The sequence below is a fragment of the Gekko japonicus genome, unplaced genomic scaffold (genome assembly GCF_001447785.1).
Source record: "Gekko japonicus isolate JY-2015 unplaced genomic scaffold, Gekko_japonicus_V1.1 scaffold70, whole genome shotgun sequence".
Taxonomy (NCBI): Eukaryota; Metazoa; Chordata; class Lepidosauria; order Squamata; family Gekkonidae; genus Gekko; species Gekko japonicus.
This window is the reverse complement of record NW_015167529.1, coordinates 997,887-1,013,470: the sequence shown is the minus strand read 5'-3', so window position 1 is coordinate 1,013,470 and position 15,584 is coordinate 997,887. Positions and strand designations below refer to the sequence as shown.

At 40.9% G+C, this 15,584-nt stretch overlaps 1 protein-coding gene across 1 annotated transcript in view; it reads right to left on the bottom strand.

Annotated features, from left to right (window-relative positions):
- ABCA4 (ATP binding cassette subfamily A member 4) overlaps positions 1-15,584 on the bottom strand; it is a 175,784-nt gene that overhangs the window by 126,309 nt on the left and 33,891 nt on the right. Inside the window, exon 6 of the mRNA XM_015413325.1 lies at positions 13,731-13,928. Coding sequence (XP_015268811.1) covers positions 13,731-13,928 — 198 coding nt within the window. The remainder of the gene's footprint in view (positions 1-13,730; positions 13,929-15,584) is intronic.

Genomic DNA, 15,584 nt, shown 5'->3' with positions numbered 1-15,584 from the left:
AGCCACCTCCATTCCATGCTCACCTTCCACCTATGTGATTGTCTGTTTTTCTAGACTGGGATTGGGGGTGTGTGTGTGAAACACAGTGTTGAATGCGTGTGAACATGGTGAGCTGTCTGCAGGGTGCAAGATGGAAAAAGATGTGAGTTCTTCTTGTTCTAGTTTCCCAGACTGCAGGTAACATAAAATTAAAATATGAGGATGAACCACTGCCTTTTCACAATTGCATCTATCCTCTGGACATAGCTCATCAGGCTTACTAAACTGATTTCACAACGAATGAGTCTGTGACATCACACATACCACAAGTGGGGCCTCAAGTCTATCTTCCTGTGAGAAAGTCTAGTCAAACCAGGAAATTGTATGGTGGGTGATTTTACAGGGCAAACAAGGAATTTAAAGAATTCATCTAATCCCTATTTGTGTTCATTTCCTTGCTCTGCCACACACACCCAAGCTTACACTGGTGACTTGGATTAGTGAAGATATTCAACTGTCCCTTAACTTCTCATTACAGTTTGATTTTTTTTTCATTTGACCTATGTCATTCTTTAACATTTTTGCCAGTTCTCTTGGCAGGAAGGGGATGTGTGTGTGTATTCTATTACATCTGGATATATTGTGTATGACCAGTGGTATAGCTAGGACTTTGAGGCCTTGGGAGGAAGTGCCCAATCTTTTGTACATGTACACAGCAAATACTTTGGGTTGGATCCAGCCAGCTTTTCCACTGGTGAAAAAAGTACAGCTGTCTCTCCTGCCCCCCTCCCCCAATGCTACGCTGGAGATTGTGGGGCCTGCATGCCCAAAAGTCTCATGGGATGGAGACTGAGCAAAATGGGCCAAGACTGAGCAAAAATGCTAGCTGGATGCAACCCCTTATTGCAAACTATATCTGTATTTAACTGCAAACGTAAGCTTCCCTTCTTCTCCTGATCAATTCTCTGGCCCTCATGGGATTTAAATGAAAATACCTTATTTCAAAATTGTGTTTTGTGTTGTTCCAGTCAGGATAACTGCTGGCCCGTAGCTACCGTGGGGCCCACGGGGCCCAGCCCCCTAGTCTTTCTTCTGGGCTCCCTCCTTCCCGGGCCACCCCCAAAGTGCCCCAACTTGCCGCCTGCATTGTGCTTTGATTTAATTAGCTGGCGCCCCACCTGAGGCCCCCTCCCCAAAAATTCCCCAGCTACGGGGCTGGATAGCTGTTATAGATTTAAAAAACAACTATTAGAACAGTTGTGGTAAGCAAAACATCAGGTAGCGACCTTGCCCTTTGACTTATACCATATATGACTTTATGCAGCACTGATCCCCACTAGTATATGTTCAAACGCTTCCATAAGTGAAGAAGGGACTAAGAAACCACAAGAAGAAACTGAGCCCGCAGCACTTGGGAATGACAATTCCATGATAGCACAAGTATTGCGAGCTGGATCAGAGCCCTCATCCCACTCAGATCATGCATAAAATTTAGTTGAGCCCCAATAAGCACTCTGACTGCAGTTCCCCAACCAGCTGAGGATCCACCTGATGGTACAATCATCTAGCCCACACTTAACCAGTCTCCCAGCAAAAATATCATCGGAAACTCTGTCAAATATAGCTATCAAGGTTTATTTCAACCATAGCACTCTTATCATCCTCTAGGCTAGTAACCTGATCAAAACAACATGATAAGATTAGTCTGGCAGGATTTGTTCTGACAAATCCATGCTGGCTTCTCCTAATCACTGTGTTGTTTTCAAGATGCTTACAGAATGACCGCTTTATAATCTGATCTAGTATCTTTCCTGGTCTGTAGTTTCCCAGATCCTCCTTTCAAACAAACAAGCCATTCTTAGGGTTATATTGTAGATTGTCAGGTGCTGAAGAGAGAGAGAAGGGGGGGGGGAGTGCTGCAAAAACTCCAGTTAATATAGTAAGAATTTCACATTGCAGCTGCATGGAGCAAGCATGCTTTGAGGCAGGAACTCCATGCTTACACAGCCAATCATTTAGAGACGCTTGCTAATTTGATTTTCTCCCTGCTCACTACTTTTTTACAGGAAAGAAATTACGCAAGAGGGCCTCTGTTTAAACAAACATGGACTCTGAAAACCTAGCTGTTATGTCCCATGTGACTGCAACAGGGCTCCTCTGGGCAGCAAAATTCTGAATTAATGAACTGGGACCGAGTGAAACATATGTAACCAACTTTAGCAGTGGAGACAGGCAAAGTTATGAGCTCATTCTGGGGCCCACCAATATCTTCACAGTAGCTCTAAAAACATCCCTTTCCCTCTGCAGCCACAGTAGCAAAGACAGGAAATCAGTTCCAGAGTTATGTTGAAAGGTTACTGTGCCAGGCCTGTAAATATGTATTTCCTGACACACTGCAACAATTGTTTGGGTCCAGGATGGAGTAACCTTTACTCTGGAAGTTTTTTGTCTGTCTTTCTTTAGCCTTCTGTTTCTCAGCGTGGATCCTCTTTGAGTTCAGATTCCGTATCCTTAGGCAGGGCTGTAAAATTAAACAGCCCTCCATCAGATGGCAGATTTTTAAAAAGCTTCTGGTGGAACTAACCATACAGCTAAAGGTATCATTCCTTCCAGATAGCAGTCTCGGCCGTGGAAGCAGAAATAAGCTTCCACTGCACAGAGTAACTCATAGGCTGTCCTGTCACAATACTGGCAAAGTGACAGCTTTATAGGAAGCACAGACCGGTATTTATTACCTGTCATGTACAGTGAACAGAACTGCCTGCAGCCCAAACCCCAAGTTATTGTTGATGCTGTCTCTGAAGGGATGAGAAAAGGGGTACTGTGATGCTGTTACTCCTTTTCCTCACCTGGACAGTTTTATAACACAGGATGACTTCCCACACAAACACAAAAGCTGGCTAAAGTATGCCAATCCTCTTCCATGGATACTCTTTCCTCTGCACTCCTCCCGTTCTGTCTGCCCACTTTTTCCGCCCCTGGTACAAGGCTGCTGAATAGTTCTGGAAGAAATCTAAAGAATGTGCTGACTTTGAAGATTATAAAGCCAATCGTTCTTTTCTCAGCTGCACTCTTTGCTTCGGCAGACAAAACTCTACAATTTTTCTCTCCCTGATTTCAGAGTGTGGCGCCTTGGAGATTTCTTTTTCATACTTACCCCAAATCCTCCCTTTACTCTTCTCTCACTGTCAAGGATTTCACATTATTTCCCAAGAATGTGTATTACCAGCTATTTACCCCTGCTTTGATTCCCAGTTGACTTTTCTTTTCTCTACCTTTGTTTCATCTGAGCATCTCTCATTCCTGCCCTGTGTTTCACCACCTTGCCTTATCCTCGGCCTTCTTCATTAATATGTTTAGAAATGTTAAGCTCTCACCAATCTTTAAAAAGTCTCCTTCAAAGACAAATTTTTGCAAAAAGCTAAGTAAATGATAGATTAGTGACTCAGATTATGAGAGGTTTCTACATAAAATCACTACATTTCAAGTTTTACATAATTGATTAAAGATATGGCAGTGCTTTGGGGCCTCTTAAACTTGATATTGCTTAGGGCCTGAGCAAGTGTTAGTTCATCCTTGCTCCCCTTAATTGTCTTTCAGCTGCTGTACTCACCAACCTGGATTTGAGGCGAGTGAAAGAAAGACAGCCACCGACAACAGTCTCTGGCATGTGTGGAAAGAGTACGTGCAGGACTTTTATGATGACTTCAGCATTCTGATATTCCTCTCCCTGCCTTTAAAAAAACCCTGCTCCTTGCTTGTTTTTAGAAAGCAGTCCAAGATGCCCCCCATATGTTTTCATTCCTCTCTATAGGAATGTAATGTTTAAACCACACCCATGTTTTATAGTTTTTATTTTAATCCAGCTCTGAAAATAAGAGTTCAAATGTTTAGATCCAATATGGGCAAAAAAAACCCCTGGCTTGAAACACTAAGTGCTTCCAAAACACTTTGACATCTTGCTAAGAAGAAACCTTGATTGTGGTTGTGGATCTAGAAGATTAGAGCAGGTTCCTTACTTTGTGGCAGGTGAGACAGGATCGAAGAATATAATCAGGCATGAACTGGCCCTTTAATTGACTGGGACAATTTTTGATGGGGTAGTACTAGGGAGGGCTATGGCTTAGAGGTCAGTCCAAGCTCCTCCTTAACAAAGAGAGTCTCTGACCCTTCTTCCTTTCAAGGAGGAGATTCCATGCATCTGAGTTAATGAATTTTGCATTCTTCTTCTGAGGAGGGTGATGTGAGACTGTGGCAGCAGCTGCCATCGCCTGCACCTTAGTAAATCTGAAAAACATTGTAATGAAGGCATACACACAAAATTCTATTTGAAATTACAAAAAAACCCTCTTCTTAGATTTAAAAGAAGTAATACTAGGGAGCAGGATTATAGACAGGATGTTACTAAGATGTGTGGTTTTCTTTAAAGGACATGGTTATCCCATGGAGCATGTTTTTAAGCCATGATGGGCTCTTTTTGTAGCAGGAACTCCTCTGCATATTAGGCGACACACCCCTAATGTAGCCAATCCACCAAGAGCTTACAGTATTCCCTGTAAGAAGAGCTCTGTAAGCTCTTGGAGGATTGGCTACATTAGGGGTGTGTCGCCTAATATGCAAAGGAGTTCCTGCTACAAAAAGAGCCCAAATGAATAACAGTGACAGAAGGCCCAATCAAAGCAAACTGCCACCAGAATAGCATGTGCTTTTGACTTTTCACCAGTGGGACATAAGATCAAAAGAAGTATATATAAATACTGGCACATTCTTTTTTTTTGGTAAACAAATTTTATTTTCTCAGGAATACAACATATAAAACATTTCATTCTATCAATTGTCTACCCCATTCCCAGTTCCTCCCCTCCCTCCAATGGCTTCCCACAATGCTTCCACCCCTGCTCCAAATTACTTCATATCATCAACAATATCAGTTTTTCATCATTACAATCTAAAGATAACATCGTTTGACTTAATATTGATCTAAACATATTAAGTTTTGTTTCACATCCCAGTTCTTTTCCAGATAAATTTTAAAATCATTCCATTCTCCAAAAAACTCATCGTCTTCTTTGTTATTCAGTTTTTTTGTAATCTTATCCATTTGTGCCATGAACAGAACTTTTTGTATCCATTCTTCAACCTCTGGTACCTTTTCTGTCTTCCAAAACTGAGCATAAATCATTCTCGCTGTCACTATCAGGTACCAGAGTAAAGTTTTTTTAGTCGTATTGACTTCTTCCATTTTGAGTCCCAAAAGCAGAATTTCCGGTGCTTTTTTAAAAGAACATTTCAGTATTTTTTGCATTTCATTGTGGACTTTTGTCCAAAAGTCTACAGCTTTCTCACAAGTCCACCACATATGATAAAATGAGCCCTCATGCCTCTTACATTTCCAGCATTTGTTTGACATATTTTGATTCATATTTGCAATCTTCTTAGGTGTCATGTACCACCTATACATCATCTTATAACAATTTTCTTTAACATTAGTACATGTCGAGATCTTAATAGAGTTTTTCCACAAATATTCCCAAGTTTCCATATCTACTTCCTTATTCATATTAATAGCCCATTTTAACATTTGTTCTTTAACAGTTTCATCTTCAGTATACCATTTTAACAACACCTTATACATTTTAGAAATATTTTTTCCTCCTCCACTCTCCCATACCTTTTCAATTTCATTTTTTTCCTCTCTAAAACCATAGTTTTTTTTGTCAGATCTAAAAAGATCATAAATCTGCATATATTTCAACCACTCATATTCATATTCAATTTCATTCTGCTTTTTCATTACCCACTCTGTTCCCTCTTTTTTAATTAAATCTCTATATGGCAACCAGTCTCTACCTCGCTGTCTTGAGTAAGATATCAACACTTCTACTGGTACAATCCACAATGGTCTTAAGTCACTCTGGTACTTCTTATATCTTGTCCATACCATATACAAAGCTTTTCTCACCAAGTGAAGTTTAAAAAAACTGTCCATTTTTATCTTGTCATACCATAAATATGCATGCCAGCCAAATCTACAATCATGCCCTTCCAACCCCAACAATCTGTCATTTTCAAGCTTCACCCATTGATCCATCCATGTTAGACAAACCGCTTCATAATATAGTCTAAGATTTGGCATTTGTAGACCTCCTCTTTCTTTGGCATCACAAAGTATTTTCATTTTGATCCTTGGTTTCTTGCCTGCCCAAACAAATTTTGACAACTCTTGTTGCCACTTGGCCAACAAATCCGTTTTATGCAGAATTGGTATTGTTTGGAACAGGAACATCAAACGTGGTAGGACATTCATTTTTATAACTGATATTCTTCCCATCAGTGATAAGTTCATTTTATCCCATTTCTTAAAATCTTGAGTCAGCTTAGTCCATAATTTCTCATAATTATTCTTATATAGGTCTATATTTTTTGCCGTTAATTCAATTCCAAGGTATTTTGTTTTTTTAACTACTTCACATTGTACCAGTTCTTGTAGTTCCACTTGTTTTTGTTTGATCATGTTTTTACATATAAGTTTTGTTTTATTCTTATTTACGTAAAAGCCGGCCAATTCTCCAAACTCCTTTATTTTTTGAAAAAGCAATGTCAATTTTTCTGTTGGGTTTTCCACCATAAACATTACATCGTCTGCAAATGCTCGATATTTGTATTGGTGTCCTTTATGTGTCAAGCCCTTTATTTCTTGATCGTACTGTATTTTTTGTAAAAGTATTTCCAATACCCAGATAAATAATAACGGTGATAACGGACAACCTTGCCTTGTTCCTTTCTGTACTTTGAAGTTATCTGTCAGTTCTTTATTCACATTTATTTTAGCTCTTTGTTCAGAATAGATAGCTTCAATACAATTTCTAAAATGTTGTCCCGCTTCAATCTTTTCCATCATCTGGTGCATAAAATTCCAATTAAGATTGTCAAAAGCTTTTTCTGCATCAACAAACAGAAAAGCTACTTCTTTTTCTGGGTGCTTTTCATAATATTCAATTGCGTCCATTACTATTCTTACATTGTCTCTAATCTGCCTTTTGGGTAAAAAGCCCGCTTGATCTTCAGAAATTACCGTTTGTAAATAGTTTTTCACCCTTTCTGCAATAATTTTTGCAAAGATTTTATAATCGTTGTTCAAAAGAGATATTGGCCTGTAGTTCTTTACATTTGTTGAATCTTGTCCTTCCTTTGGAATCAAAGAAATAATTGCTTCTTTCCATGAGTCCGGCACCTTTTTGTTTTCTCTTATTTCGTTGGTTAAAGCTTCCAGGACCGGGGAAATTTCTTCTTTCATCTTTTTGTAGAATTTCGCTGTAAATCCGTCCGGCCCAGGCGCCTTCCCCAACTTTGTCTCTTCTATTGCCTTCATCACTTCTTCTTTTTGAATTGGACCATTTAATAAATCTTTGTATTCCTTACTTATTTTTGGTAGTGGAATCTCCTTTAAATATGTTTTAATCTTCTCAAGATCAACTCTAGTTGTTTGGAATAGTTTAGCATAATACTTGAAGAAACATCTCTTTATTCCATTAGGATCAACGAACTCTTTTCCATCTTCTATTATTTTGGTTATCATTCTTCTCTCTCTTCTAGCCTTAAGTTGCCAAGCTAAGTATTTTCCCGGTTTGTTCGCCCCTTCAAAAGATTTCTGTTGTAACTTCTTTAAATTCCAATACATTTCCTGATTCCAAGTCTCATTCAGTTGTTCCTTCAGCAACTTTAATTCTTTAATAATTTGCTTTTTTCCAGGCTTCTTTTTTAATTCCTTTTCTTTCTGAGCAATTTTTTCTAACACTTCTGTTTGTTTTTGAAGTTTTTCCTTTTTTTGCTTCACGTTTTGCGAGATGAGAATTCCTCTCATCACCGCTTTATAAGCATCCCATACAATCTGTATCGGTGTTTCTTTATTTAAATTTTGTTGAAAGAATTGTTTCGTTTCTTCCTTTAACATCTCAATTACTGTTTTCTTATCCAACAAGTCTTCATTAATCCTCCACAGAAAGGGTTTTTTCCTTTCTGTGGAACTCCATACCACCGGATTGTGATCTGAATTACATCTTGGCAAAATTTCAGTCTTATGTGTTTTCATTGATAATTCTTCAGACATCCAAATCATATCAATTCTGGAAAAAGAGCAATGTCTATTGGAATAAAAAGTAAAGTCTTTCTGCATCGGGTTCCATTTCCTCCAAACATCTTCTAATTTTTCTTGCTTAACTAATTCAAAAAAATTCTTTGGCAGTTTTCCGCTGAATTCGTTGTCCTTTTGTGGTTTTCTGTCTACACGATCTATTGTCCCATTAAAGTCTCCGGCCATAATAACTTGCTCATAAGTCAATTGTTGTAATTGGTCAGTTATATCCTTAAAAAATTTTTCCTTTGCTCCATTGGGTGCGTACACGTTGATCAACAATGTTTTTTTCTGCTGAATCATTAATTCCACACCCACGTATCTGCCATCTATGTCCTTAAAAATTTCTGTAGGTTGTAACTCCTTCTTCACATATGTCACAACTCCTTTTTTCTTGTTTGAGGCCGCAGAACAAAATTCAATTCCAAATAAAGCATTCTTTAAATATTTTATATCCTGTTTTCTAATATGTGTTTCTTGCAAGCATATCACGTTGCATTTCTGTTTCTGTATCCAATGATTGATTCTTTTCCTCTTGTTTGGTGAATTTAATCCATTAACATTCCATGACAACAATTTGTACTCCATTATGCGTTTTATTTTAAAGTTCTCCAAAGACGTCCGCATTGTCCGCCTTAAATTTATAAAAGTCCATCATCGATCTGATCTGAATCCTCCCACCTTGATACGTAAAGGATAAACCTTGTGGAATCTCCCATCTATATCTGATGCTCAAAGCTCTGAGTTTGTCCGCCAAGGATTTATACCTTTTCCTGTCTTGCAGTATTGTTCTTGGGAGTTCTCTCATCACCATAATTTTGTTTCCCTCTATTTCAAAAGGGACGGTGAATTGCTTCTTGAATATCTCCTCTGTTGTTGATCTTGTTACAAATTGTACAATTACATCCCTTGGTAAATTCTTCTTTTCTGCAATTCTGGAGTTCACTCTATAAATCAAATCAAAGTCTGAGTCCATTGACCCTTCCTCCTCGCCCAGAAAAGCCGTTATCACTTCCATCATTTTTTCTTTTAAGTTCTCATTCTCTGTTTCCTTAATGCCTCTGAATCTCAGATGAGTCTGCATCCTTCTGAACTCCATCATTGTCTCTGATCTTGTAATTTGTTGAGTCAAAGAATCTTGTTTCTCTTCTATTTTTTGTATCTTCTCCTCTGTCTCTGTAGTCTTGGTTGCATTTGCTTGAACATCCTTCTTAACTCCTTCCATTTCTTGCTTGATTGAAGTTATTTCTGTAGTAACCAGTTCCTTCAATGCTGTTATGTTCTTCTCTTGGACTTCTTCTAGATGTTTCAGATGAATCTGAGTTTGCTTCTCCAGTTGGTCCCCCAATGTTTTTTCTATCTGCTCCCCCATGGCTTGTATTGCCTCTGTCATTCTCTTCTCCATTGCTTCCATGGAGGCCTGCATCTCTTTTTTCTCGCTTTACCTTGTCATTTTGGGGGTTGAAGTAGATCCAATCCTAGGTCTCACAACCGGTTTAAGTTCTGGGTCTGAGTCGGCTCTTTTCTTGCCTCTCCTGGTCTCCGTCTTGGCGATTTCTTTCCAATTCACAGATTCGCAAAATAAAGCACTCTTCTAGATGATAAGATTTAGTCCTCCATGCCTCTCTGTTTACGCTTTCCAAAGACCCTTAGAAATATATTAAAAAAGCAAATTTAGTTGAAGTCCTCCTCAAAATGTCGGGCGCAACTTCTCTATGGTAATTTCATGTAGAGTAGGTCAGATTGGTATTTTGCAGGCCCTTCCTTCCGCATAAAACTCACTTCCGGTCCGGCACCTTTAAAAGTTCCACTGTCTTCCTTTCGCTAATGCCCGTCTAGGAATTCAACTTCCTGGATGTTTCACACGGACCTCTTTCTTTGTGACACCAGCCTGCTCTTCCCACGCTATTGTTCGTGAGTTTCGATTTTACAGTTGCGCACACGGCTCCATCTTCACCACAGGAATGTTAAACAATAAGCGTTTTTACAGTTTTTAAAGGCTTCAATCAACTTTTTTCTCTCCGGAATCGGATTTCTGGGATTTACTATTCATTTTCCGCTCAACCGCTTAATTCAAATTGACTCCAAACTCAGTTCAGGTAAGCGGCACGTTTTTGTTATCTAGCACGTTCAAAACGGGTTTCGCATTGTTTCTTTTAACTCACAGTTGTTGTCCTTCTTCAAAGAGGTCGGCTGACGAAGAATTTATGCCGGTAATCCGGCTCGATCGGCCACTATAGAGTTGCTTGGCACTTGCCTTCTTCGTGGGAGGAGGTCAAAGCCCAATTCAGCTTCTTCCGAAGCTGGATTACGCCAACCTCACACTCCCTCTAGGGCGCTGCTGCCTGCTTGTCCCCCCCCCTCGCTGGGGAGTGATGCGTTGGGCTGTGTATTGCCCAAACTGTCAAAAGTGGCCGTCGCTCGCTTCGCACGATCGCGAAACGCTTCAGTCCTCCATCTTAGCCAGACCGGAAGCCCCAATACTGGCACATTCTTAAGGACTTACCTGGTTGTGAGGAATTGCTAGTAATCGGATGGACAAAATCAAATAGTATTGGTGATATTATCATTAGATCAGACATAAAATCAAAATGTATAATAGGGAGTGTTGTACTATCAGGAATATATAGATGTGGCAATTGTGCAGCCTGTGAACTATTGATACAGGGTCCAGTTTTTGAATGTAAGGAGCTTAACTTTAAGTGGAAGCTGCAACTATTCAATAATTGTAGCTCTACCTTCACTGTATATTTGAACATCTGTTCCTGCCCAAAACCTTACATTGGTTCAACTATTAGACTGTTGAAGGCCAGGATGCTGGAACACAAAAATTGTATTAAAATGCATTGAAAGAGGTTCCCATGGTTTCCCACTATCTGGAAAAAGGCCATTCACTAGATGACATTAGGTTCACTGTTTTATACAGAGTTTAAGCTAACCAATCAAATAGAATGGACATCCGTAGAATCTTACTTCAGAAAGAGTTATATTTCATATTCAAGTTTCAAATAATGTACCCTAAGGGACTGAACATGTCTATGGATTATACTGTATTTTTGTAATTCTCACATGTACCTTTAAGATCTGAACACCTGTAAGTAATTATAAGAATTGGAATGGCTTTTTCAGGAGAATGTTATTTCCTAACACCCAAGGGTTTTGGCTTTGTGGAGCTGGCTGGAACATTGAATAGACTTTAGTAGTCAAGGGAAATAGCAGAGCCCCTCAGGTATGTATCAATGTGTTTGTGGGAACCTCCCAAGCCTCCTATGAAGTCAAATGGGTAATAATTTTAAAAAATAGCTTGTTATAATGCCTGAGTGGTGGAGTGCAGCCAGGCTTCCCAAGTACTTACTGTGATTCAGCGGGGGACACAGACGTCCTCGCAGGATGATTCCTGTGGGGACAACAGACGTGCCGCACTATGCCGTCGCCAGGAAGTGACGCCGGGTGATGCTCTGGCAATGGGGCCGGAAACTCGATGGTACCATCAAGTTTTCAGTCCCATTGCCAGAGCGTCACCCAGTGCCACTTCCTGTCAATGGCATGGTGTGTGACAGGGAGGAATGGTCCAGCCAGGGAGCATGTTTCCCCCGCTGGATCACGGTAAGTACATGGGAACCCTAAGTGCAGCTGGGAACAGAGAAGTGCCTGTGCACATCCTGCACTAGCCCCCTCAATGCTTTCCCGGGTGACTGAAGTTCTGATATTAGGGGGTCCAGATTAGTAATATGTTCAGTGTCTCCGCGCTCCTGGGTGAGAAGTAATTCTAATTGTATTCAATATAAATGCTCAGATTTTGTAATTTTTGTTGCAGATTTACCATATGATTATGGCCTGATGAAGGGCCAAATGGGACGTCTGTTGATATGGTTAATGCTGTGTGGTTAACCTCATGCATCATGGTTCAGCTTCATATGTTTAAATTCAACTTGTACGGCATCTTTAAAGAATAGTTAAGAAGAGGGTTTTTTTTTAATTTCAAATAGAATGTTGTGTGTATTCCTTCATTACAGTGTTTTTCAGATTTACTAACTACACACACTGCATGGCTATTTTCTTGTTATACCACCTGCACCTTGGCTGTCCTCCTCGTGAGGAAGGAAATCTGCTGCCTTCCCACCACAAGGCAGCTGGGCCCTAGTGTGGGCTTGGTGGCTGCCATAGTGCTCACGCCTTTGCTATGGACAGGAAGGGACACCAGCCCTTTCCAGGATTGGTGTTATTCCTCAATCCAGCCCTTTGTAACATTAATTCATGGAAGAAAACAACAACTTAAGCACAAATAATCTAATAATGGAAAACAAAACAAAATTATAATAAACTGGAAAAGTGCCCAAGCTTTTTTCAGTCATCCCAGTGTCTTGGCACTAATTGGCCAGTAAACTGGCAGCTTGGAGCACCTTTATCTAACTGAACAGTTGGGTAAGATGCTGCCAGCTTGCATCCATAAAGGAAAGGATTACTGTTGGTTTGCTTTTTAAAGAAATGAAAGCAGAAGATCCAACAAAATAGCCTAGAGAGTACTCTTGAGGGGTTCTAGTTCACAGCCATTGTGTGCTATTCTTTCAGAGGAGAACCACAACAAGTGTGTATAGCAAAATTCTCGAATGGCTTCCCTTCTACATCCAGGGCAAACATAGCAGTGGCACTAGTATATCAAGTGCCACTTTATTTATTTAAACATTTACTTTATTTACATCCTATCCTTCTACAGAAAATGCGGGGTGGTGCATAAATTTAAAACATTAAAATGCAAAGTAAAAATGCATATGAAAAGCAATAAACATCAACACCAAGCTAAAAAGAACTATAAAACTTCAAGCCTCATACAAAAACAGAATGAAATAACAATGAAATCCAAGCAGGTAACCAAAAATGCTATGAAGGCGGTAACATTCAATAAAACCCAATAAGCAGCAGGATTTTTTTAAAGGGTCTTGGCAATAAACTCATCATATTAGGTTCAGCCTCCTTCAAAGATTTTTTTTTGGGGGGGGGATCTGTCTTCTTCCACTTTCCAGAAGGTCAACAGTTAGGGTTACTAACCTCAAGGTGCACCCTGGAATTCCCCCACAATGACAACTGACCTCCAGACATACGGAGATTAGTTCCCCTAGAAGAAATGGCAGCTTTGGAAACTCTGTGGTATCATATCCCTTCTGAGCTTCCTCTCCTTCTTTAACTCCACCCTCCCCAGGCATTGCCCACATATCTCCAGGCATTTCACTGCCTAGAACTGACTACCTTACCAACTATAAGAGGGCTGGCTGAATCTTCTGGGATGGGGAACTTCAGAGACTGAGGACCACAGCTAAAGCCCTCTCCTACATGCTTTGCTTCACCTAAGACAACTATGCAGAAAGGGGCAGTACCCATAAGTTTTAAGTTACAGGCAAGTTCATGGGAGTGAAGAAGGTTCATCAGATCCCCTGATCCAGTGGTGTTTAGGGCTTAAAAGATCATCATCAGAACTTTCAACTGGACCCAGTACAAACTGGAAGCCAGGGCAGTTAAAGTAAAACTGCGGAAATATGACCAACGTAGCGAGTCACTGCAAGGAAGGTCTTTTGAAAACAAAACAAACATTTAAAAAGACAAATTAAATGATACTCACCACACGGAAAAGCTTAAAGAAGTCTATATTTGCATATAAAGAGTCTTCCACTCTTTGTAAACTGTGCTGGGAAAGGGAACACATTTCCTCATGTACAGCTTGAAAGCCCCTAAAACTGCCGAATATAATGAAGCGGTCCAGCAGGGTCTGGCTGCAGGCAATGTCTTTCAAAGTCAAGTCTGGGATGCCAAAGGCAAACTATAGCCAAAACACAAATCACATATTTTGATCAATATTTGTTCTCAATAACAAATTAGCATTGGTCATGATGTTGACAATAGGAGTAATGTAAAATTACTGATTAAAGAAGTAATGAAAATCCTTGAAGGACCGTCATCATAACTGGAGAGAAGGAAAAAGTATTGTTTGTTTACATGTACTAACTAAGATTCAAGCACATTTATATGGGTCCATACATTGCCTAGCATAAGGTTAAAAATTAGTTAAGGTGCTCCATGAACAGATGCATGTGAATAAACAGGTCCATGTGAATAGAAGCTTCAAAGTTATCAGATGGAGGCAGAGCGATAAGGGCCCTCTAATAGTAATACACTTCATTTGGCTTGAAAATCAAACAAGAGCCAGTGGGAACCCAAAGGACTTGTGGGAGGCATTTCATTTCCCCCTTCCCCCTTCTTTTTTCTTTATCTTTCCTGAAAGCTCCCATATTATCTCCCCTTTTCCTGTTTCCTTCTCTCCAGTTTGGTGTAGTGGTTAAGTGCGCAGACTCTAATCTGGGAGAACCGGGTTTGATTCTCCACTCCTCCACTTGCAGCTGCTGGGTGACCTTGGGCAAGCCATAGTTCTGGCACAGCTGTTCTTGAAAAAGAGCAGTTTCTGGCAGAGCTCTCTCAGCCCCAGCTACCTCACAGGGTGTCTGTTGCGGGGAGGGAAAGGGAAAGGACTTTGTAAGCTGCTCTGAGACTCCTTTGGATAGTGAAGGGTGGGGTATAAATCCAATCTCCTCCTCCTTGTCTTCGTCTTCTTCTTCTTCTTGGATTGCCAACCTGGAGATCTCTTGTTGAATCACAATGGATCTCCCAATTACAGAGATCAGTTCCTTAGTTATGGTTAGGGTTGCCAAGTGTAAAATCCCTACCGGCGGGGGAGCGTCCAGCCGGTCCGGGAGTCATCTTGAAAAGTGCGCGCGCGCGCCGCCGGAGCATCACCCGGAAGTGACGTCACACGCTGGGTGGGGCCACGCCATTTGAGGGGAAAACTCTTTGTTTTCCCCTCAAATGGTGTGGCCCCGCCCCCAGCATGCAACGTCACTTCCGGGTGACACGCACGCTGGGGCGGAGTTCCCCCGGGCCCTGATTCCCCGGTGTCGGGTAACGGGCCTCCGGGGTGGGGGGAATTCCGCCCTACCGGGGGGGTTGGCAACCCTAGTTATGGTTGCCAGCTCCAGGTTTGGAAATTCTTGGAGACTTTGGGGTGGAGCCTTGGGAGGGTAAGATTTGGGGAGGGAAGCAACCTCAGCAGGGTACAATGCCATAGATTCCACCCTCTGAAGCAGCAATTTTCTCCAAGGGAAGTGGTCTCTGTCATATGGAAAGCAGTTGTAATTCTGGGTGGTTGGCAACCCTAGTTCACCTGGATGAAATGGCTGCTTTGGAAGGTGGCACCCTGCCTTCCCCAGCTCCACAGCCCAAATCTCCAGGAATTCCCTAACCTGGAGTTGAAAACCCTATCTCCTCCCCACTTAACAGCCAACCTACCTTTATCTGCCCCTCTGTCTTAAGCACCCTCTAACCACAACCTCTACCTAGGAAAACTGTGGCCCAGTTTTGTGGTGCTGGCCACTGGGCCAGGCCCACTTGCATGGTAGGGAACCCTCAAGGACTTGTGGTGTAG